The sequence below is a fragment of the Dipodomys spectabilis genome, unplaced genomic scaffold, assembly GCF_019054845.1.
Source record: "Dipodomys spectabilis isolate Male_0828 unplaced genomic scaffold, ASM1905484v1 ptg000009l, whole genome shotgun sequence".
In the NCBI taxonomy this organism is placed as follows: Eukaryota; Metazoa; Chordata; class Mammalia; order Rodentia; family Heteromyidae; genus Dipodomys; species Dipodomys spectabilis.
Window position 1 is genome coordinate 11,033,140 of NW_024870686.1, and position 23,103 is coordinate 11,056,242.

General features: G+C 38.6%; 1 protein-coding gene and 1 pseudogene across 1 annotated transcript in view; one reads left to right on the plus strand and one right to left on the minus strand.

Annotated features, from left to right (window-relative positions):
• Positions 1 to 655: 655 nt before the first annotated feature.
• Tusc3 (tumor suppressor candidate 3) overlaps positions 656 to 23,103 on the plus strand; it is a 169,668-nt gene continuing 147,220 nt past the window's right edge. Inside the window, exon 1 of the mRNA XM_042701903.1 lies at positions 656 to 1,018. Within this exon, the coding sequence (XP_042557837.1) occupies positions 881 to 1,018 (138 nt within the window). The 5' untranslated portion in view covers positions 656 to 880. The remainder of the gene's footprint in view (positions 1,019 to 23,103) is intronic.
• Positions 1,594 to 1,830, minus strand: LOC122125017 (annotated as a pseudogene).

The window sequence follows — 23,103 nt, forward strand, 5'->3', positions numbered from 1 at the left end:
TATGGGTTCCACTAGATTATTGAAAGTGTTCCTGAATAAGTGAAGAAAACTTTACACAGAGGTATAAAATGGGTACACAATGTGCATTAAAATAACTAGCTCACATCAAAAGTTTAACGAACTACAGCTATGTTTGAAAACAACCCTATTAGGTCTTATTCACTCTTGTATTTCAAGCAGCTAGAGAAATCTTCTGTACATTGGCACAAGATGAACAGGAAATGAATAGAGGCCAGATGGGCATTTTAGGCCCATTGGCTGTGGGTTGGGGAAAACACTATAAAGCTGTGGTGCGGCTTCTATGGATCCTCAGGGTTATACAATATGTTGAATGCTTCAGACGGTTCGGTGGGAGGCCCCTCTGTGTCCCTAAATAGGGCTCAAAGCTAATGCAGATTGCCTGGGCTGGGGGCGGGGGGCAGTGGTTATTCTTTAGTAGCCAAGAAGACAGTCCGCTGTGGTTGGGGGTCAGGGGAAGTTGTTATTCTTCGAAGTCCTCCTCCATCAGCCAGAGACGGTCAGCTGTGCGCTGTGTGCAGGTGCAGCACCTGTTCTTGGCTCCAGGAACCCCCAGCAAGGGTCGCACGGAACGGTCCTGACGAGGGCCCCGCGCGGCGCGCCCGGACCCGCGCTCGCCACGCCCACTTCCTGCCCCATCCCGCGCCTTCCCAGGTCCTTCTCCCGGTGAACCGGATGCGCTGCCAGTCTCCTCCTCCGCGTCCTCGGCTTCCACCCAGCTCCCGGGCGAAGCCGCTGGCTGCCAACCCCGAGGGCCCAACCAGGAGACTCCTGGCAGCTGGCCTGGCCTGGCCAGTGTGGGGCGCGGTAGGAGCTGGGCGCGCACGGCTACCGCGCGTGGAGGAGACACAGCCCTGCGGCGATGGGTGCCCGGGCCGCTCCTTCACGCCGGAGACAGGCGGGGCGGCGGCTGCGTTACCTGCCCACCGGGAGCTTTCCCTTCCTCCTCCTGCTGCTGCTGCTGTGCATCCAGCTCGGGGGAGGACAGAAGAAAAAGGAGGTGAGAGTGAATTGCGTTGGTTTCTTCTTACCGCCCCCCCCCCCCCCCCCGCGGGCCAGGCCGCGTTGCTAGGCAACGCCAACGCGTTGCTAGGCAACGGGGCTTGGGCTGTGGAGGCCTTGGGCGTGGGCTGGCGCTTTTGGGCGGTGGTGGGACGGGTTGGAGGGGGTGGGTTGGGGAGGGGGGCTCGCCTCCTGTCTGGATGTGGGGGAGCAGGGTCCTTACTCTGAAACAGGAAGCTTTTCCTTAATAACACCTGCAGGGCAGGCGCGCTTGTCTGACCGAAGCCCAGCTGCGGCCCAGCTTTACCCACCTGTGTCACTGAAAGGGTGGTGGGTGGGGAAATAGCTGATAGAAGTATTTATTCCACCGCACAAACAACCAACAACAAACTAGTTGTCTCTTATATGTTGTTGTGCTGTCTTGTCAGAGTTATTCTGCATTCTTAATTAAACCCTTTAAATCTGCTTTTGTTTTCTATGCTAAATTTGATGTGCCAATGGTGATGTTTATCTGCTTTTTTTTTTTTTTGATTTAAAAAATGGAAAGTAGGTTTGATGGATATCATTCGAACCTTAGGCAGTTCTTTTGCAGAAAGTTGGGTCCATAATTTTCAAATGATGATAGGATTGTGTCAACCAAATAGTTTCAGTAGCAGCAGCAGTTTCCTCCAACTGTCCGCAAAAGTTATGAAACTGTGGAATTGTCATTTCACAGGACTTGCTCCTGGCCAGAATGATCTGCCACTTTTAGCATTACTGCAATATAAGGATATTTTTAAGGGATATGCAGGTGTCGGAGCTCACAGCCATACTGGTTTCCACGGAAAATCTATAGGCTGGCTGGTGATTTAGCATCTAGTAAGGCTCACTGCACCTAAACCCTTCCATTCTTCAAGTTTATTTGCAAAGTTCGGGCCACTTGATTTCGATCTTAGCTCACCATTAAATTCTGGGGAAGGTGAGATTTGAATTAACCCTTATTTAAAGGAGTTTTAGGATTAGTTACAGATACTTGCTGTGGATAGCTTATGTGGGAACTTGAGAAAAATTTGGGAATATGAGTAAAGAAGAGTACTGTGTTTATATAGTTGAAGATTTTTTTTCCTGGTGAAATGATACAACTACAGGTGGCTCATAATTGGACTCAAGTTCAAGGTATAAGTGGAATTTTTTTTTTAACAGCTGGATGAAGAGTGGAAAAGCCTTACATGAGCATTCTCTTTCTCTTAAACACAACTATGCCTAGTGTTAAAAACTTCCAGTTTTTTTGTTTTGCTTTGTGTTCTTTTTCTTCCAATTTAACCATACAAATGGGTCACAAAAAAGCTTGGTGAAGTCTAAAAAGGGATTTAGAAATGCACTACTGTAAATTTGAATTTACAAATATAAATTAAAAGTGTGCTTTCTAGCTCCTTGTGCCATATTTATTCCAAGTGTTTTATGTTTCATAGTTGTACATTAAAAAGGTAGGAGGTTAAGAAATAGCCGTTTTTTTTTTTTTTTTTTTGGTGAGTTGGTAGAGGGCAGTAAAAAAATGACAAGGAACTTTGTGGAAATCCCAGTGTTTTATCTCCTTGGAAGAAAATCATGGTCATTCCAATCTTTAATCTTATATCCAATTGTCAGATTATTTTAATATGCAAACACAGTTGGTAATTTGGTACAATTAAATGTGTTGCTGTAGCATTTGTTGGACAAAGGGGTGAACCAATGCAACAGTGATACTCATAAGATACTATGTTGAAATGAACTTTACACCTTGTGGGGGAGGGATTGGGAGTGAGGGATTGTGGGAGAAAATGAGGAAGGGAGTAACAATGTTCAACAAGAATTGAACTCATTCCCTTATGTAACTGCAACCCCTCTGTACATCCCCCCAAATATTTTTATGCAAGATATTTAAAAAATATTAGTTGAATAGGCAAAAAAGATTAAAGATTTTAAAATAGTTGCTTCCCTTAATTACAATGAGTGTAGTCATTAAAAGTGAATTTTCAAAAACTCATATTGAGTGATACAAGTTTGTGGAAGACTGTGGCTTTGTAGTAGTAATTATTTTCATACCTTGTCATTTTGCTTTATTTTGGCAGTTTTTCAATTTCTTACCTCATTAATACCACCTAAAAATAGTCACTTAGAATCATTGTAATTTATAATGACCTCTTCTGATAATGGAAAAAATGATCTTAAATTCTGTAATGATTTCCATGTGACTTACGGAATTTGCCAGTCTTCAAAAGCACCTGTTAAAATAATTTATCCTCTTTGTAAAATAATGTGCTTAGTTATTAGTCTATGCTATGTAGGTAATGAATTTTCAACATGGAAAATTGTGACACCCAAATATTTCCTAAGAAAGTAGTGCAGTGTTTTTCCTAATGAAACATGCTTCAGTTTCTTTTGGCATACTTCTGTGTGTCATGATTGGTGGTGGAGCTGTTGGGAAGCGATTAGATGGCAAGGATAAAGTACTTTATAAATGGGCTCTGTGTCCTCACCAAAGGTCTGAGTAGTTTATTAGAGATAAGAGCCTCACCAACTTTTTGTCTGGGCTGGCTTTGCACAGTGATTCTCAGATCTCAGCCTCCTGAGTATATGTAAATGTACACGAATAAACATTCAGGTAAGTCTATGAACTACCAGCAATTATTGTGTAAATCTAAAGAGTTCAGTGCAGTGCCTAGAAGATAAAACATCATCAATAAGTGGTGCAAATATAAAGGGTTTAGTGCAGAATTTAGTGTGAGAATTTTTGTTCCTGGACTATAGGCATTACTTAAATGATGGAGTGCCAGCAGAGTCAGAATTGTTTTTCTCATGGCTGGGTGTCTTGTTTTTGATTGCTCAAATGAACTTCAAACCCCTTTTAAACTAGCTAATCATGCAAAATTGTTAATGCTTGTTCTGAGCAATTAAAAAGAAGGGCAGTAATGCTTTAGGGACAAAAGCAGGAAGATGGACTGCCTGCCCAGTGCTTGTGTGATAAAACCTGGACAGACAGACTGCCTGCTCAGTGTTTGCATACTTGTTTTCCTGTTGGTAGCATACCTTTTTACAGAAGTACACTCTGTCTTGCCAAGTTCCTTTTGAGTTGCTGCCTTTTTTTCTTATGTAACCCAGTATCCCAAGTCATTTCTAACATTGTACCTACCCATTGATTAATTTTTGCTCATTTATCCACCTTCTTTCCTACTTTTCAGATTTTGTTCTGGTATTGGTGAATGGATTCTCAGGATGTAGGGTTTGTTGTCATTGTCTTAATTTTTTTTAATAGAAAATTAATTTGACAGTTTATGAGTAAATATAGCATTAGGTAAGCATTTTCATTTTTTTTTTAAAATTTGTGAAACAATTTTCCTTTTTGGCAAATTCTGGTACTGTGTTGGTTCTTGAAAAGCTCCCCCTTTGACTTCCCCATGCCTTAACTACTAGGTGGTTTTCTTTTTGTTTAATATATAAATATGTTTTTATTGTAAAGATACTGTACAAAGGGGTTACAGTTACATGAGATAAGTAATGAGTACACTTTCTATAGAGCCATTGTTACCCCCTCCTTAGTTAATAGGTGGTTTTCTTGTTTGTTTTTTCTCTAGTACTTGCCATTGCTGTCTCTCTGAAAGGCTTTCATGGCATGTCCCTCACATCACTTTATAGTATTTACAAATGGTTATTTTGAAGGTGAAGTGAAGCCTAACTTACAAAGTGTGAAAAGCTATAGAAAAGTATGGTTGCTAATTCCTTGAATATAAACTCTGAGCAAATCACATTTTTTGGGACATCAGCTTTTCTTGCATTGTAAAGTGAGAATTGACTAAGAGCAATCCATCAAGAGTATTTCTGAAGGAAGTATTTCTGAAGAAAATATTTGTTATTGGTTCTCCAAAATTACATTCATTTTTCATGTATGACTATAATGCATTTTTTTCTGGTGTATCTAATTTTTTATGAGATACTAAGAGGATTTAAGAATTTCTAGAGTAAACATTTGCTTAGGTCTTTCCTATAATTTAAAGTTATGTGAAGTATGGAAGTGAAATGATTTATGGTAGTTTATACATTAAAGTTAATTTTATACCTTATGTGTTGACTCATGGTAACAGTTCTGCTTTGATCAGGGTTCTTAACATAAATAAATCTAAATAACAATTATTATATGATCCTTAGGGAATACTCAAAACTAATGTGGAAGAGCTATTTAACTTCATTTAATTATCAAGTAGCAGTTAAATTTACACATTGGATTTGCTTGTTTCAGATACCTATTTGCAAAGCCACAATTCAAAACAGTAAGCTACTTTTGCATATTACTGTAGTTTTCAAAGCACTTCATAGTTGCATAGGCCATAATAACTCAACGATGGTTAAGAAAACTTAGGGAAGTTATAAGGTATATCCTTTGCATTCAAAGAACACTTGTGTAAATGTATAAATAGAAAAAAATTTACAATCTATAAAGGTATGGAGGTGGAGAATGTTTGTATTTCTATTTTCTCTATTTCTTTTATGATTTGGGGCTAGTCCTCTAAATAGAATACCATCATTTTGTTTTTTCATTTTCAGATGGTTCCATCATGACACAGAAGGCATAGTGTCAGTGAGCTGTGTCTTCCTGGATTGCTACTAAAATATGAACTTTGAACATATGGGAATGTCTTATGTTTGCTCTCTGGGCATTTACAATATTTGAAACCCCATAGCAGATACTCCTTTTAGTTTCATGATTGATTTTCTGGCTCTGAATTTCTTGTCTTGTATGTTTTTCATATCATATACCTTTAGATGATTTTAAATAACAATACTATTTAAGCAATAAAAAGTATATTTAAAAAAAGTAAAAATAGATTTCCCTAAAATATGGCTCATATGTAAATGTTTATTGGTGAATATTAGGCAATAGCAGAATTTGAAATGACTAAGAAGACAGCTACTGTACAGTCAGTCTAGTGAAGGTTCAGCTAGAAGAGGAATTAATAGTGTGAAAAATGTGTAAGTGGGGGTATTATGGTAGCCATGTGGGGCTAAGCTGAAGATGATACCCAAAGAAAATAGGCTAATAAAGAGAGAGTGTGCACCAGGTAGAGGAAAACAACATTGATAAAGACCAAAAATGAAAAAGCAAATTCAAAGAACTTGAAGTAGTTGAATGAGGCCACTTGGTGTGGATGTTGAGTAATAGGTTGAAGCTAGATTGGAAGCTATGGGTTAAGTCTTAGAGAACTTCTTAGACCTTGTTAAAGAATATAGACTTGATGCTGGTACCTGTGAGCAGAATTAAAGGGAGGTGACAAAATGCAGTTATGCTCAGAAGGACTGCCCTGGTTATGCTGTGGAGAACAGCTTTGATGGGGATGCAAGACTAGAGAAAGAAGACCAGTTTGCTCAAGAAGTGGTTGTAAAAGTCAAGGTAAAAGTTAATGATTGTGATAGTGAAAATAAAGGAAGCTAGGTGGGTGTCACAGTTGTTTTGCAGTCAGACTAGGCAGTAAAGGGTGTGTGGGATAAGGGAAAAGGGGGCCAAGGTGATGCCTTTTTGTTTTTGTTGTTAAAAGAAAAATTCTAAAGATATTATTAAAGTTGGAAAAAAATTCTATCTTTTGAACTAGAAAATTGAAGGAGGAGGTTTGGAAAAAAGATAATATATTCACTTTTTAGAATGTGTGAAATGTCTTTTGAAGTCACAATTGAGATGTTTGAGGCAGTACAGTGGATGTGAAGTTATGATGTGGGCTGAAGATAAAATGAACTTAGAAATAAGCATACATGGGAGTGGAAGTTGAAGTTGTTATACACACTCCTCAAATGATACTGATGTTTTGATGTCCTATAGCTGGTATACTTGCAAAACGATACCAAGACTGCAGTGCTATAACTAGAAAGAAACATAGTAATTTTGGATATATGAGCAGAGTGATTCAAGGGGAGGTTGGAAGTTACAAATGATGACTGCTAAGAGGCTAAATAAAAACTGTACAGAAGCCGGGTGCCAGTGGCGTGGTGCCTCAATCTTAGCTACTTGGGGATGACATCTAGAGGACTGAGGTTTAAAGTCAGTCCAGAAAGAATAATCTGAGCCTCCATTTCCAAAATGACCAGGAAAATAATTAGGGTAGAGGCATCAAGTGACAGAGGACCAGCCCAGCAAGTGTGTTCAGATCCCACCAGCTCTGTGTGCAAATCCCAGTACTGTTGGGGAGAGGTTAATAAACAAAAACTTTGTTCAAAGTACTTTGAATTTAGCAAGCATGGTTTTATTGTAAAGGAAACTAGAATACTGTATAGGCAGTTAATAAGTGAATGGGCTGTGAGGAAGAGTAGTCAACCTATTTTATCAAGCAATTTTGTTATAAATGGGAGAATTAAGCAGGTAGTAGTTACAGAAATTAAAACAAAAAGGAGTACTGATATAGTCAGGTGACTGAGAAAGTAGAATAAGGACTAGAAATTGGGGAAGAGTTGGTTAAATTAACCTTGAGAATGAATGAAGTGCTTCTAGGGCTGGTCACAAACTACTTAGCTTTCTTTTTTTGCATGTGGTAGTGTCTTAGGCCACTGGGGCTGCTACGACAAGCTAATATAAACCATGTTTCTAAATAACAGAAATTCATTCTTCTCAGTCCAGAGGGCTTTTCCAAGGACAAGGTATTAACAGCTTTGGTGTCTGGTGAGTCCTACATTCTCATAGATGGTGAGTTTAACCCTCTCTGCACATGGGAAGTGTTTTGGTGTCCCAAGACAGATTAGTAGTTCTACTGGCCACCATTTTGTTTCTCAGAAACAGTTTGTTTCTCCAGAAAAGAAATGGAAAAAATGTAACTTCCATTTGGTGAAGAGCAGGAAAGGAATTAATAGCCAAGAGGGATCAAGTATCTTAAGCCTTGTTTTCAGGAAACTGAGGCAAGAAGTATGATAGTCAAGAAATCTTGGGTACCCTTGGTCTTTGTGACCATTTTTTCAGGACTGGTTATGCAGAACTCCAGGGAAGTTGTCACTGGTTGCTTGAACAGGTAATTTGGTTCCCCTGGTGAGATCATTATTTCTAAGCCTTGTAGGCTGATTGTGGGGTGATCTGCCTGCAAGACTTACATCTGCCATTCCAGGGCTGGAACTATGTTTTAAAAGCTGATGGTAAATAATACGTTGATTATGGTATTCCTAACAGTAATGAAAATACCATAGTTAATTCATACCCATGTTTTCATCCTTAAAGAGGTGGATTGCTCCCTTTAGATGCTACTTAAATGGTTAACATGTCCCCTGCAGCATTAAACAGAAATGTGACCCAAAGTTTTTAGGTCATAAGAGCCAGATACAAAATGAAGGTAGAGATGCCAATCTTTTACCTACCCGCTGATAAGTGTAAGTGAAGAGTCAGTAACTTTTAGCAAAATCAGCCTGAAAGTCATATGTAGAAGAGATGAATAAGCTTACCTGGATCTATTGTGAAAATAGGAGCATTAATCCCATTCATGAAGGCTCTACATTCACGACTTGGTTACCATTACAATAAGTTTTAATGTATGAATTTTAATTTTTTATTACAAAGATGATATACAGACAGGTTACTGTTTCATAAGCCAGGTAATAAGGTACATTTCTTTTGAGCAATGCCTCCCTTCATTCATTCACAGTTTTTCCTCTTGTTCACACTCACAAATTGTATAGCTGAATTTTCTATACAATGTTTACTGAGTAGACAATAGCATGTAGAATTGTAATTTCCTATTCTTTTGGAGTAGCCACATGCTGGATGTAGAAACATGTGAGCAAATGCCTTGTGTGTCACTTCTAGATCAACATTTGAAACGTCTTTATATTCCTTGTCATGCTCTTTTGTCTCTGTTACAGTGACTCAGAATGTTTGAGATCCAGGGTGGTTTATCACCTTGGCATGCTGAGTGAGTAAGATGAACAGTTTCCTTGCCAACCCATGATGGAAAAGTGTAGCTTTTTTAATTGCTGAGATTTAGAGCTGTTAGCACACTGTAAGCTATATTGATTATATCAAGGACTGATGGCCTCTTTTACTTTTTAATACAATTCTAAATAGGTAATGTGAGGAATACATCATTTGTCTTAGAAAACAATGAAACATGGTTAAACCATTTAAAATTTTAGCAGAGATTAAGGGAACACACACTATTGATATGAAAGATGCAAGGTTTGAAAAGGTAATTTTCAGTGTTATGTAAGACTTTTCCTTGGTTAGGTAACAGTGCAGTTTTAAATGAAAATTGTTAGGCAGTTAATGGTAACCTTCACCTTATGTCTTAGTTCCAAGTTCTCAAACCAAATTCCTGTTGCTACAACATTTTTGTGAATCATATAACTCTTTCTGTGTTTGTAGTAGTTCATAACCACATATAATCTTCTGTCTATAGATTTTATAGAAATCTGACGTTTGATTATATGTTCTAAGTATCCTTTTGTTTAGAATTATTAATGTTAGTTGAATTTCTTATAGACTCTGCTTTGAGTCTGTTTATGAAATGTAAGCAGATATGAATAACTTTTAGTTCCTTGGCAGATTATTAAAACCATTAAGAAATAGAGATGACCTTTTTAAAATTAGCCTTTATACATAAAATAGGAATGTAAAAATAGCAGGAGGAATAGCAATGTATTAACAGCATTGTAATAATACAACTATTTTCAGAGATTTTGGAGATAATATTTTATTTCTTATATGCTTGGACATGATGGGATTACTGCTCAATCAGTTCATGAAGTAGAGATTTCTCATTTTTTTCTGTAATGTTTGTACATTACATATAAAATGCCTTGTTCTAAAATTATCTTCTCAGAAAGTGGTCTAACAAGTAAAATGTTTTTATCATACTCATCTCTACCTGTTTAAGATATATAGTTTACTATAAGCATTAAGAAAGAGGACAGCGATGGAGGTTCAGTCCTGTAATTGTAGCTACTTGGTAGACAAAGATTCAGGGATTTGGTTCTAGGCCAATCCAGGCATAGTTCTCCATACTTCATCCCAGCTAACAGTGGTGATACAGATGTATGTGCCTGTTATACTAGCTAGAGAGTAAGCATGAGGCTGGATGTGGTGGCAGATGCCTGTCATCTCCATCAACTCAGGCAAGCACAAGTTTGAGCATTGCTGCAGCCCAGGATGGAAAATAACAGACAGAAAAGGTGATCATTCAGGAGGTAGGTTATCTGCCTTGCAAACATAAGACCCTGATTTCAACCCCCAGTACTATCAAAAAATAAATATATTTGCAACAGTGATACAAGACACTATGTTGGAAATGAACTTTACAACTTGCGGGGATTGGGGGGGGGGAGGAGTGATGCAGGTGGGGGAGGGAAGGGATAGTGGGTAAACAACAAAGGAGAGAGTAACAGTGCTGGACAAGAAATGTACCTTATTCATGTAAATGTAACCCCTCTGTACAACATCTTTACAGTAAAATTAAAAATAAAAAAAATACAAAAAAATATTCAGGGTGCTGGTGGTGCCTCTTGCCTGAGATCCTAATGATTCCCCAGGCTCTGGGGTTCTCCATTTGAAGCCAGCTCAGGCAGGAAAGTCCTCAAGACTCTTTTCTCCAGTTCACAATCAAGATGCCACATTGGTGGTCTTGCACTAGCTATTAGCAAAAATGTTGTGAGAGGGCAAGTCCCCATATCAGCATAAACAAAACAAAACCAAAATAAAAGAGTGGCATTGATACATAATAAAAATTACTTCTTAGCTCTTAGTTTCTGTTTCTTAAAAGTTGGCATGGTACAGGGAAATTCTCCTGAGTATTAAGGTTTGGCTTCTAAGTATTAAGGTTTGCATTCTAATTTGGATCTCAGGGCTTGTTGCAGAATTCAGTTCCTCATAGTTACAGGTTTGTCTTAAGTGTTTTCTTTTTTAAATTTTATTCTCTAAGTGATGTACAGAGAGGTTACAGTTATATTTGTAGAACGTTGTTACTCGTCCTTCGTTTTTCTCCCACATCCCTCCCTCCAAGTTGTTAAATTCATTTCCAACATGTTGTCTTGTATCACTGAGTATCATTGATTTGCCTTTTGCCCTTTATGTCACCATTTTGTTCTCTTTCCCTTCCCTAATTCAGATAAACATATATGCAATAAAAAGGTTGCTCTCATTTCTTAATGCCAGTCTTAGATGCTAGCCTTCTCTGCATATAGTTCTCAGCATAACTGTTGGCTTTCTTCCTAAAGGATGGCTTCACAGACAGTATAGTTCTTTTAATTAAGATTCTCACTTGATTAGATCAAGCCCCAGAATAATCTCCCTTTTGAATAACTTGGTTAACTTTTTAGGAACTTTATGTCCACAGATGTTTGCCAGTAAGTTAGATTAGTAAAATGCTATATATTACATTGTAAACCAAATCTGTAATATAGGGGATCATAAAACAGTGTGGGTCATAAGGGTTTACTTTAGAATTTTGTCTACCAAAGTAGACAAGCTGGCACTTTTAGATGTTGATGAATTTTTAAATGGTGGCATACAAACTCAATATGATAATGTATTAGAGAATCATTATTGAATCCATTTAGCAATGATTATAAAATTAAAATTACAATTACATTTGTGTCAGTTAAGGCCTTAGAGCAGTAAGCTCACAAGAAGACTATCTGTTGTCTGTTATAAAGACTTGATCAGATGCAATAGTTAATAGTCTCTGAAAGCCTCTTATATGCTACTTGGTAATGGAGCTGATGATGCAGGTAGACAGCCGAGAAGGGAAGATAAATGTAAGGTGGGTAGAGTAAGAACAAATCGGAACCCATGAGGATGGACTGAAACAACCCTCAGTGATTTCTGAGGTCATAATTATTTAATTCAGTAGTACTAAGAAGATAGTTTTAACAACTCTGTGATCCTAACAATGCCTTAGTTACCTATGCAGGTCAGACAGATATCAATAGAAACATACTCTCAGGTTTATAAACTTTTTTTCCTGGGCAGATGAATTTCATGTAGCTGGTGTCAGCTCAAAAGTTACTGCCAGTTAGAGCTTTTGGAACATACAGGGGTTGGGATTTAAACTATCTTCCACATTTTACAACCTTAGTACTATCACAGATGGCTGACAAGTTCCTGTCCCTTACAAGGTAGATGGTCATGGACATTAGGCATGCTTACAACCTATCTTCCCATGACCTCCTGCTCTGAGCAAGTTTTGAAGGGCCATGCACAAATGACTCTAGGATCTGACATTATTTCTGCCATCCAAGCAGTGGCTTACTGCTGCTGGTTGCTCCTCCATTGCTTTCATCCCAGGAGTGTCTTCACACTGGGATACATGCCTCATTGGCATTTCTCTAGTTGGCTGCTGGACTTGAACTTGGGGCCTGTGTGCTGTCCCTCAGCTCTACAGAGCAAGGCTAGCACTCTGCTACTTTGAGTCCTAAAGCAACTCTGCTTACTCTTTCAGCCTTCTGCTGGCTGAGTAGAGGTGACAGTCTCACAGGGACCTTTTTCTGCCCGGGGTGGCTTTGAACCAATTTGCAGATCAATGAGTCTCATAAAAGGCCATTTACTCCAATTAAAAGCAACAAGGTGGTCAACATAGAAGTAGCTTTTAAGCATGCTCTTACCTGCAACTTATTAAAAGCCAGAGTTACATCTGACAAACAAGAATCTTCACTCCTTTTGGGGGCCTGCTGGGAACTGTTACAAAAACAAACAAAAAACTATAAGATCAAACTAAAATAGGAATTAAGCAATTATTTTGATAATCTTAATTTTTTCCTTTTTGCACTTTGAGGCAAATGTTTAGAACAGTTTTACTTTTAAACTTTATAAACATAAATCCATTCCTAATTTTTAAGCCTCCTATTAACCTCTGTTTTAATATTCTATACTTTAATTTTTAGTTGCATTTTGAAAAATTCCTTGAACTCTCGAGGCTAGGTGTTACTCATTGCCTCTTGGCTGCTTGTTTTAAAACAGATACACATTAAAACTTTTATTTTTTATTTATTTATTTTTTTTAGGATTGAAGATTTTGGATATTTATTTATTTATTTATATTGTTAAAATACTGTACAGAGGGGTTACAATTACATGGGCAAGATAATGAGTACATTTCTTATCAAGCATTGTAGCCTCCTTTGTTTCCCCTTCCCATCCCTTCCTATTCTTCCCCCCCTCCCCCGCCCCCCACCGTCCCCCCCTACTGAATCTTCTGCCCTTCCCAGCCCTCACCAAAGTTGTAAAGTTCATTTTTTTCGACATAATGACTTGTACATCTCGTTGTTGCAATGGGTCCAACTGTATTCCTATTTAAACGATTTGTTTTTTCCCTTCCCCTCCACAAGTTATACCAACATCAAATACAGTGAAAGCAGGGGTTATACCATGGGGGAGATTTTGGATTTTAGAGTTAGAGTCCCAGATTAGCCTCAAATTTGCTATTCTTTCACCTATACCTTCCAAGTAAATCATGAGCCACCACGTCCTGCTTCCAGTTTATTTATTTATTTATTTTAAATTTTATTTTATTTTATTTGAGAACATACTGTACAGAGGGGTTACAATTACATGGCCAGGATAATGCATACATTTCTTACCAAGCATTGCAGCCTCCTCCTTTGTTTACCCTTCACCTCCCTTCCCAGCTGCCCCCCTCCCCCCCACCCAATCATACCCCCCCAACCCCCCCCCCCCCCCCCCCCCCCCCGCACCGACATTGTAAAGCTGGTTTTGACATGACATTTTGTACTTCTCACTGTTGCAACAGGTCCACCTGAATCCTTAAACGACTTGTTTGTCCCCATCTCCTCCACATGTTATACTGACATCAAATATAGTGAAAGCGGGGGTTACACTGTGGGGGAGGGACATACAAAGCAACAAAGAAATAATCTTATAAATGCTTTAGAAACACATGCATGAAAGCAACAAAAACATTAAAATACATATTTGAGGGTTCATTTTCCTAACATCACATTATCTGACTTTTTCTGCTTGACTCATACCTATACTAGATATTGCAAATAAGGGAAACCATGGGACCTATGTTTCTTTGGGCCTGGCTTACTTCACTTAATATAATTTTTTCCAAGCCTTTCCAGTTCCTAACAAATGGGGAAATGTCATTCTTTCTGATGGAGGCATAGAATTCCATTGTGTATATATACCTCATTTTCTTGATCCATTCATCTACTGAGGGGCATCTGGGTTGGTTCCATATCTTAGCTATGGTAAATAATGCTGCAATAAACATAGTTGTGCTGGTAGCTTTAGTGTGGTCTTGTTTGTGATCATTTGGGTAAATGCCCAAAAGTGGGATTGCTGGGTCATAGGGGAGTTCTATGTGAAGTCTTTTGAGGAACCTCCATACTGCTTTCCAAAGTGGTTGAACAAGTTTACATTCCCACCAACAATGAAGTAAGGTTCCTTTCTGTCCACATCCCCTCCAGCATCTGTTGTTGTTAGAGTTCTTGATTTTTGCTGTTCTAACTGGAGTGAGGTGATATCTCAATGTTGTTTTGATTTGCATTTCTTTTATGGCTAGGGATGTTGAACATTTCTTCATGTGTCTATTGGCCATCCTTCTTTCTTCTTCAGAGAAGCTTCTAAGTCTTTCGCCCACTTACTTATTGGGCAGTTGTTTCTTTGAGGATTTGTTGTTGGGTGGTTTAATTTTTTGAGTTCCAAGTATATTTTAGATATGAGACCCGTGTCCGTTGTATGGCTAGTAAAGATCTTCTCTCAATCCGTGGGCTTTCTATTGATCTTGCTAGCTATGTCATTTGCCCTGCAGAAGCTCTGCAACCTTATACAATCCCATTTGTCCAACCTTTCTTTGATTTGTTGTGTTTCCGGGTCTCTATTCAGAAAATTTCGGCCTGAGCCAAGGAGACCTAGGGTTTCTCCTATTCCATCCTGTAATGTTTTCAAAGTGTCTGCTTTGAGTTCAAGGTCTTTGATCCATTTGGAGTTGATTCTGGTGCAGGGTGATATATAAGGATCTAGCTTTAGTTTTCTACATGTAGTTAACCAGTTTTGCCAGCACCATTTACTGAAGAGGCTGTCTGTCTTCCATTCTATTGTTTTAGCTCCCTTATCGAAGATTAGATGGCTATAGGTCTGTAGGTTCATTTCTGGGTTTTCAATTCTATTCCATTGGTCCTGAGGTCTGTTCTTATGCCAATACCAAGCTGTTTTGATTACTATGGCTTTATAGTAGAGTTTGAAATTTGGTATTGATATTCCTCCAGCAGTGTTCTTTCCGTTGAGGAGCGTTTTTGCTATTCGGGGTCTTTTATTGTTCCATATGAATTTTTGGATTGCCTCTTCTATTTCCTTGAAGAATGAGGGTGGAATTTTGATAGGTATTGCGTTGAATTTGTAGATAGCCTTGGGAAGTATTGCCATTTTCACGATGTTAATCTTTCCAATCCAGGAGCATGGGAGGTTTTGCCATTTTTTAAGTTCTGTGTTGATTTCCTTTTTCAAGATTTTAAAGTTTTCATCATAGAGGTCCTTCACTTCTTTAGTTAATTCCTAGGTATTTTATTTTTTGTGGGGCTATTACAAATGGAGTTGCTTTCCTAAATTCAGCCACACTTTTCTCATTGTTGGCATACAGAAAAGCCATTGATTTTTGGCTGTTAATTTTATAACCTGCTATTTTGCCAAAGTTTTGAATCAGCTTGAGTAATTTGGGAGTGGAGTCTATGGGATTCTTTAAGTACAAGATCATGTCATCTGCAAAGAGGGAGAGTTTTATTTCTTCTTTCCCTATTTGGATCCCCTTTATGTCTGCATCTTGTCTTATTGCTGTAGCTAGGCATTCTAATATTAGATTGAAGAGAAGTGGAGAGAGTGGGCATCCTTGTCTTGTTCCTGAGTTAAGAGGAAATGGCTTTAGTTTTTCACCATTGAGTATAATGCTGGCTGTAGGTTTGTCATATACAGCCTTTATTATATTGAGGAATGTTCCATGGATTCCTAATTTTTCCAAAACCTTCATCATAAAGGGGTGTTGGATCTTGTCGAATGCTTTTTCTGCGTCTATTGAGATAACCATGTGGTTCTTATTCTTGCTCCTGTTGATGTGATGAATAATATTAATTGATTTGCCTATATTGAACCAGCTTTGCATCCCTGAAATGAATCCTGTTTGATTGTGGTGTATGATTTTTTGGATGAATTGTTGAAGGCGGTTGGCCAAAATTTTGTTGAGAAGTTTTGCATCAATGTTCATCAAAGAAATGGGTCTATAGTTCTCTTTCTTTGATGAGTCCCTGCCTGGTTTTGGGATGAGGGTTATGATGGCTTCATAGAATGTGTTCGGTAGTGAGCTTTCTCTTTCAATTTCATTGAAGAGTTGGAGGAGAATTGGTGTGAGCTCTGCTTTGAAGGCCTTGTAAAATTCCGCTGTAAAACCATCTGCTCCTGGACTTTTCTTAGCTGGGAGGTCTTTTATTGCTGTTTCTATTTCAATGCTTGATATGGGCCTGTTAAGATAGTTTAACTCATCTTGGTTTAGTTTTGGCATGTCAATATTTGCTAGGAAGAGGTCCATTTCTGTCAAGTTCTCAAACTTATTAGCATAAAGTTTTGAGAAGTATTCCCTTATAATTTTCTGAATCTTGGTTGTTTCCGTGGTGATGTTTCCATTCTCATCTCTGAGTTTATTAATTTGGGTGTGTTCTCTTCTTTTTCTGATAAGATTTGCTAAGGGTCTGTCAATTTTGTTAAGTTTTTCGAAGAACCAACTCTTTGTTTTGTTGATTCTTTCTATAGTTTTTTTGGATTCTAATTCATTTAATTCTGATTTAATTTTGATTATTTCTTGCCGTCTACTGGATTGGGGCTTATCTTGCTGCTCTTTTTCAAGGAGGTTTAGATGTGTCATTAAATTGTTAGTTTCAGATCTCTCCAATTTGTTGATGTAGGAGTTCAGAGGTATAAACTTGCCTCTGAGTACTGCCTTTGCTGTGTCCCAGAGGAGCTGGTAATTTGTGTGTTCATTTTTGTTGAATAGCATGAACATTTGAATTTCCTTTCTAATCTCTTCCATGACCCACTCATGATTCAGCAGTGTGTTGTTCAGCCTCCATGTGATACCGGACTTTCTTTGGTGGCTTTTGGTGTTGAGTTCTAATTTTATTCCTTTGTGGTCAGAGAGAATGCAAGGTATAACTTCAGTGTTTCTGAATTTAGATAAGTTTGCTTTGTGGCCTAAAATGTGGTCTATTTTAGAAAACGTTCCATGTGCTGCTGAGAAAAACTTGTATTCTGATGCTGCTGGGTGAAATGTTCGGTAGATGTCCGTTAAGTGTAGTTGATCTATGCAGCTGTTTAGATCTGCGGTTTCTCTGTTGAGTTTTTGCCGAGTTGATCTATCTAGTGAGGAGAGTGGTGTGTTAAAATCCCCAACAATTAATGTCTTTGGATCTATATGGGATTTGAGGGAAAGTAGTGTTTCTTTGATAAATTTGCTTGCTCCGTTGTTTGGCGAATAGATATTTAGAATTGTAATACCCTCCTGAAGGAGAGATCCTTTAATTAGTATGTAGCGACCTTCTTTATCTCTTCTCACGAATTTTAATTTGAAGTCTATTTTATCTGATAATAGGATTGCAACTCCCGCCTGTTTATGGGGGCCGTTTGCTTGGTAGATTTTGTTCCAGCCTTTAACATTAAAAATGTGTTTGTTTTTACGGGCAAGATGTGACTCCTGCAGGCAGCAGATAGAAGGGTCTTGTTTTTTAATCCAACTAGACAGTCTATGTCACTTAATTGGAGAGTTCAGTCCCTTAACGTTAAGAGATAGGACTGAGAGGTATTTGGGAGTTCCTGCCATGTTATCTACCTTCTTGGGGGCTGCAAAAACTGGGTTCTTCCTATGGTTCTTGGATTCTCAGTTTGGGTGCAGTTTCTTGGCCTTTATTGCGGTCTTGTTGGTTTTCTATGTGTAGACATTATAACTTTTAAATTCAAATGACAATTTTTCCTGCAAGAATGACAATCACCATCGCTGTACCAAGAAGCTAGACTTAACACCTTTATGCCTTAAAAAACATATCCAATTGCACAATATCATTGAGAGCAAATCACATTATACATATAAACCTTTTCTAACCCTCTTTTTAAGGCCTTCTTAATTTTAATTTTAACACATCCAAGGGGCAGTTTTAGCAATGCTAATCAGATGATCATATCACTCATTTTTACCAACATCTTTTCATCAGGGGAAAAGGGATAGAATAAAGATGGGCCACTTACGCACTCCCTCTCCCCCCCCCTTGTGGAACGGGCACACACCTAATCTGATTCTTTAGGGTTAGGGGAACTGCATTTGTGCCAGTTTGCCCTCTTTCGCCATGCCCGGACTCCTCCCAGAGCCTGTTACACCATGGCCAGCTGAATCGTACTTCTGCCTGTTCACCCTTCACTCCATAAGATAGGTCTTCTGTTGGCTTCTGTTTCTCCTTTTTGTTAAGCCAGATATCTTGTTTACAGTGTAAACAGCCTTATGTATTCTAAAATACCAAATTTTCTAATTTTTAAGTTAAATAATTCTTAATGTGCCATTTAAAACAATGTGAAAAATTAAAAATTTTTGGTAATGTCAAACCTCATAACCTTTTGAATTTTAAACTTAAACTCACCCAATTGTAACAGCATGCTGACAATTTTTATCTTGAACATGTTCACAAACACATACAAAACACACTCACACAAATCTTAAAGCACGTAAAAATTAAAATCAGTTGTACATACATTTTTAAAAATTTTTAAAGATTTAAGACAAGATTTCTTTTGAACTAAGTACCTTCGTTGAGCTTCGTTTTCCCAGGGCTTGCTTGTTTAGCAAGGCCTTTTACCAGGTGGTCTTTGGAATCCCTTGAGTTGGGGGAAGGCTGGGGCGGGGGGAGGTCTCCTGAAACTAAACTGGCCTGTTTTTTATTCAATTTTAGACAAGAGCACTTTACAAATTATTACATTGTCAGGACTAGCTGAAAAGTTAAAACCAGGCACACAGCCTTCTCTGTGACCGAGCCCAGCCAGAAGCTGGAACTTTTATTCCCCCAGAGTTGTTCAAATAAATAACAAAAACACAAATAAACACAAAAACCAAGCATCCATATTTAAAACTGGTACCAGTAAAACAAAACCAAACAAGACAACAACCAAAGGGACTGTGGAGTGAGCCTGCCACTCTCACCTAAGACTTCCCTACCTCAGGAAACATAGAACAAAGAACAATCAGATCTCAGTGAATGGGGTGACATCTCACCAACATTTACAAGTGGGACTCAAATCCCATCAACCCCTCTACTCACCTCCAGAGGAGGATTTTACTTTTAGATTCCTGCAAATATTGACCCAGGGGCCTTCTAAGGTGGAAGAGAAGTCCCAGTCATCTTGGGACAAGGGAAATAAGTCCCTAACAGCCATTCCCTCAGACTGGCAGATTCTCCTCCATACTCAGACCCCCGCCCCCCCCGCCCCCACCCCCCCCCGGCCAAGGGCTAAGGCTAAGATAAACCTCAAATGACAAACAGAACACTCAACACAAAGATACAACTTAAGACAAAGACATGCTGTGTGTTGTAAATTGCTAACCAGAGACCAAAAGATGTTGGCCTTCCACGTGAGGGTATTCCACGTTCCTCCAGAGGCCAAGCTGCGGGAGTGACCTGCTTCCCCTTATCAAAATGAGGGGATTCCATGTCCCTCCAGAAGTGAGGGGATTCCATGTCCCTCCAGGGGCTGGGGACATCTCCCACAGACCCCATCAATGGCCCGATAGTGTGCCCACCAGGGCTCTCTGCCGACCACAAACCAGAACCTGCAGGCAAACCAGAGTACAGAAAATTACTTATCAGCAATGCCTTAACTTACCGGCTGGGTTTCCTCCACCTCTCGATTGGGTGTCTAGGTGGGCTTATAAGGGGAATCCCGGATGAGCCCCCAGTGAAATGCTTGAGTTCAGGACCCCAAGAAGACCACCAGAGACCAAGATCGATGTAATCAACAGTGAGGTGTTTATTGTGAGCTAGCTCGGCCCTCCTGGCACACAGCAAACAACTGGTGATGCTGAGAGGCCCTGAGCACAAAATTAGCATAGCTTTTATAGTATTGAACAAACAAGTTCAGGGGATTTCCACACAAGCAGCAAGTTTTGGGGATTTCCACTCAAGCAGTTACATGATTGGTTAAAAATTGCTTAGTACTGAGGTTTGAGTCCACTCTGACTGCACTGCCCTTTTTCTGATCTTGGGACACTTGGGTAATTACTCTGTTTCTAAAGGGTAGTGGTGACCTGCAGTTTTTCCGAGAACTGTTTTTCTCTTTTCGGGGTTATTTTGAGGGCAGTTCCGCACAAGATGGTGGGGTTAATCTCAAATTGAAGTTACTTTGGCTCTTCATTCTCTGTCAACGAAAATAATATTAAAATGCCCAATGGGTTCTTGCCTTATTTGAAATTTTTGTACAAGCTTTTTACCTTTACTCAGCTGCCAAAAGATTGGTATTATTTTAAAAAAGCAAATTATAAAATCTGTCTATGGTTCTATTACTTAATAAGCAGAATTTAAAGATAATGTCTTAATAAAGTTGACAATTTAGCCGGGTGCCAGTGGCTCACACCTGTAATCCTAGTAACTCAGGAGGCTGAGATCTGAGGATCTCGGTTCAAAGCCAGCCTGGGCAGGAAAGTCTATAAGACTCTTATCCACCAGAAAACCTGAAGTGGTGCTCAAGTGGCAGAGCACTAGCCTTGAGCTGAAGAGCTGAGCGAGAGTGCCCAGGACCCAGAATTCAAGCCCGATGACTGACCAAAAAAAAAAAAAAAAATTGACAATTTATATGGTGTTCTCTACTGCTTTGAAAGATTCACACATCACAAAAAAAACACTTTTGTGTTCCATTCTTTCCTCCCTTCCTCTTTCCCTCCCTCCCTTCCTTCATCCCTTCATCCCTTCCTTCATCCCTTCCTCCCTCCTTCCCTTCTTCCTTCTTCCATTCCTCCCTCTGTTCCTCCCTACTTCCCTTCCTCTCTCCCTCTTCCTTCCTCCCTCCTCCCTCCTTTGCTCATCCCTCCTCCTCCTCCTCCTCCTTCTTCTATTGACCTCAGGACTTTGCACTTGCTAGGGCAGTGTTTTCCTCAGGAGTGTCATCAACAGCTTTTAGAGCGCTACTGTTCCTTGTTTTCTTTTTGTGGCCTTTGTGCTTTAATCAAATTTTATTGAATTTTTTCTACATTCTTTTTATGGTATGTGAGATATTTATCATTATCCATTTTCTCTTCTCCATGTGCCAAACTAGATAGCTTTTCCTACTCTTTCATATTTAGATAGAGGCAAGTGACAGAGTTCTAGGTAACAAAGTATGGATAGACATGACCTGTGTTACTTCTAGCCTGGACTACTGCCTGTGGTTAGTTTTCCCAGTACCACTATGCAAGTATTCATCTGCATCACGTCCCAGGCTCATGTGTGAGGCTGTCTGTATTGTGTGGGAGGTAGGTAGGAAGGAGAGAAACCCTGTTCTTCACAACAGTCCAGGCTGAGTCATGGCTAGATAGTTTGAAACCTTGTCCAGAAAGCCCGTGGTAGCCCTTTTATTCATTTCCTATTGTGAGTATAACAGATTATCACAAATTTTGTGACTTAAAATTTATTTATTTAATGTTTCAGAGAGATGTCCAAAATCAGCCTCACTGGGATGAATCTAGATGTCTAGAATATTGTGTATTGTGTCCCTTTGAAACTTCCGACGGGGAGAATATATTTTCTTACTAATAGACTTGGTTGATTGAAATTAAATACTTGAAATCTCATCTCTTTTGGTGTATACAGAAGTACACTGGATTTAGAATGGCATTTTTTAAATCTATGAATATAATGTACTAGGAAAACAGATTCCTATTACAGTTGTCCCAATTGCTTATTAAAAATTCACTCAGCCTCAAAGTGAATTTATCAGAATGCAATCTTGGTGTCCTCTGTGGACTACATTATCAGGATATGAGATTGTTTGCAGAAGTATAGCAGTGAGCTCATATAATAGACTTTTTGTAGAGTCTGGACTAAAGCTTGAGGTTCAATTGCTGTTCTTCAATAGTATGTCCCTCATGTGGGATACAGCAGTTTTACTGCCGGTATATGTGTTTTTTTACCATTAGACTTAAGGTCTGGGCTCAGAAGCAAACCTTAGTGGTTGGTGTTTTGAAGAACATACTTTGTAGCATCTTTTTAGCAGTTATTATCATTACCTTTGTAAGATGAGAGAACCTAAGTTCAAAGATTTTTGTCCCTAGGCATCATAGTTAATAAAGGAAGACCTGAGTTTTGAACACCAACTCTTTTTCAAAGTTTACACCTCAGAGTAGACATTTTTTCCTGTATGCCTTGCTTTACAGAAGACACGGAAAGTTATAACACAAATCACTTCTTGTTTTGTGTTGTAGCATCCATTGTTCTGCCCTTTGTAATGGACCACCAATGGAGTTTCTAATTGAATGTGTTCATGTATAACAACAGTGTGGCAAACTGGGAATCTGTAACAAAGTTGTAATCATATAGGTTCAGAATTTTACATGCAGTTATGATGTATCTCTGAGTCATTATATTTTGTCACTTAAAAACTAGAGAGGATCCAATGATCATTTTGAGCCCTCACATCTTTCAATGAAAGAACTAAAAATGAAGTTAAGAAAGCTTTATTTTAAATTTTAAACAGAGTACTGAAGTTAACATTTTTCAATTTAAAAATATTCCGCTTAGACATCAAACATTAATTGTTCCTTGTGTTCTCACATCAAACTAATATTTTATCAATTACTAATTTAAGATTGTTTATATTATTAGCCTTCAAATCTTGCATGGAGACTACCCTATTATTATGTCCAAAGATATGTGCTTACTCATGTATTCATTTTATGGTGAAAATACTAGCAAATACTTCTTGGGTACACAGGGTTTCTTTCTGAAAAAGAATAGCTTATGAATCTAGTTTAAATGATGAATAGGCTTTCATAGTAGTGGGAAAAAACATTGGACTTTTTTCTATAAAAGTAAATAAAATTATAGACATTGTTTAATTCCTGAAATTTAGCTTTTAATTATATTATTTATTGG